At 35.2% G+C, this 1,771-nt stretch overlaps 1 protein-coding gene across 1 annotated transcript; it reads left to right on the top strand.

Moving 5' to 3' along the window:
• Positions 1–346: 346 nt before the first annotated feature.
• Positions 347–1,205, top strand: LOC134282404 (uncharacterized; the record flags this gene model as incomplete). The annotated part of the gene is made up of 1 exon (XM_062764799.1): positions 347–1,205. A coding segment is annotated over one exon (603 nt), but the record flags the coding sequence as incomplete, so codon positions are not given.
• Positions 1,206–1,771: the final 566 nt, after the last annotated feature.

Below are 1,771 nucleotides of genomic sequence, written 5' to 3'. Positions count from 1 at the left end.
ACCAATGTGAAAAGGGTGTCCTACTTTTCACATTTTAATTCCAAATCCTTAACCGAATACCAGTTTTCATCCATGTTACACAAAGCCTTGCAGTTTTTGAATATTCAGTCAACTCAATTTAAGACACACTCATTTCGCATTGGGGATGCAACCCACTTGTATACAAAAGGGTTTTCAGAGGATCATATTAAGCAGATGGGAAGGTGGCAGTCAGCAGCTTACAAATCTTACATAAGACCATGGTCGTTGTAAATTTACATTCTGTTCAAATACATGTATTATGAGATGAAACAAAGTTACTGTTAAAAAAAATAGTGTTTAATTTGCTCATCAATTTTAAATTTTATATTTAGATTCCATTTGGATCATAGGCTCATCAATTATTCATTGGGCTCACATATATGCGAAGAATTCAAATCAAGAGAATCTTGGGCAGGAGTCTTCCAACATCTTGTGGCATGGAATTCGGGGTATGGTCTGGGAGCAATTATATCCCACAATTGAATTTTTGTTAGCTCGTAACAAGCCAACAAAGATTATTATTATACATTGTGGGGGCAACAATATTGGTCAGGCTCACAATCCATTAAGGGGTCTTCAAAAATATTACAAGACAACTTTGGCAAATATTGCTAATTTACTTCCACAAACTTTTATTATTTGGTCACGTATTTTGCCTCGAAATAATTGGATTAATTGCCTTGCAAATACAGAAGGACAAAAGTGTAGACGTAGAATTAATAGTGCTTGTGCTACATTTGTGCTAAATAAGTTTCAGGGTCGGGGTGCATCAGTCAGTTATCCAGATATTAAAGCTCAATGCAAGGATTTATTCAGAAAAGATGGAGTTCATTTGTCAGATTTGGGAAACAGTATTTTTATCAATACTTTGAGAAATGCTTTGGATCATTTCATTGGTTGTAATTTTGTTTCGACAACATTTCCTTGATGCTTGTCATGAGCCAATTGTGTGCGAGTTGCACCTTTGTCATTTTCAATGCAATTTGTTTTCATATCAAAATTTAAATGTAGGGCGCAATTTGTGCCTCTTCACTAATTTAGTTATTTGGTGCAATTTGTACCTAATTTGGTGCACAATTTGTGCTTTATGTGACTTTATCCGATTTGGCATAATTTTGGTGCAATTTGTACTTAACTTGTGCACAATTTGTACTTTTATTGTTACTTTGGGTTGCAAAATTGCCGCCCCCATTTGAGTTTGTGGCGGATGGGACTTGGTCCCTTGACCCATTTGGCATAATTTTGCAAAGAATGCTGTCTCCGGGGGGGTACTGTTTTTTCCAGGCTCCTTGGATCAAGATGGTATTTCTCATGCTTATGATTATCTATATGCATTTACCTATGCTGCCATATAATCATCATCGGCGCATACATTGTATTATATCTGATATTTTATTAAATGGCCATGACAAGCACGCCAAAACAAATAATGTCTTGTTTTATTGACTATTTTTAGACATCCTTAACCTTTTACAGGGTTAATCTGATCAAGTTTGTTTCTGTTGTTGTCCAAGTACAATGTCACGAAATAACTGTATGTTGTACAGCGCTTTAGAGTAATTGTGTTTATTATATAAGGCGCTCTATAAATTTTGTATAATAATAAATAATAATAATAAAAAGTTGACAAGCCAAAAAAAGGAAAAAGGGAAAAATTGCCCAACCTCGAAAATCCTATTTCGTAGGGGGAGGGGGGCAACTTTTTTTCGAGGCCAACTTCCTTTCACTTCCAATTTTTTGGCATACAATA

Source organism: Saccostrea cucullata, unplaced genomic scaffold, assembly GCF_032062105.1.
Source record: "Saccostrea cucullata isolate Sc308-1 unplaced genomic scaffold, CSIRO_AGI_Scuc_v1 ctg312, whole genome shotgun sequence".
Classification (NCBI taxonomy): Eukaryota; Metazoa; Mollusca; class Bivalvia; order Ostreida; family Ostreidae; genus Saccostrea; species Saccostrea cuccullata.
Note: the sequence above shows the minus strand (reverse complement) of the source record. Positions and strands in the feature narration are given on the sequence as shown.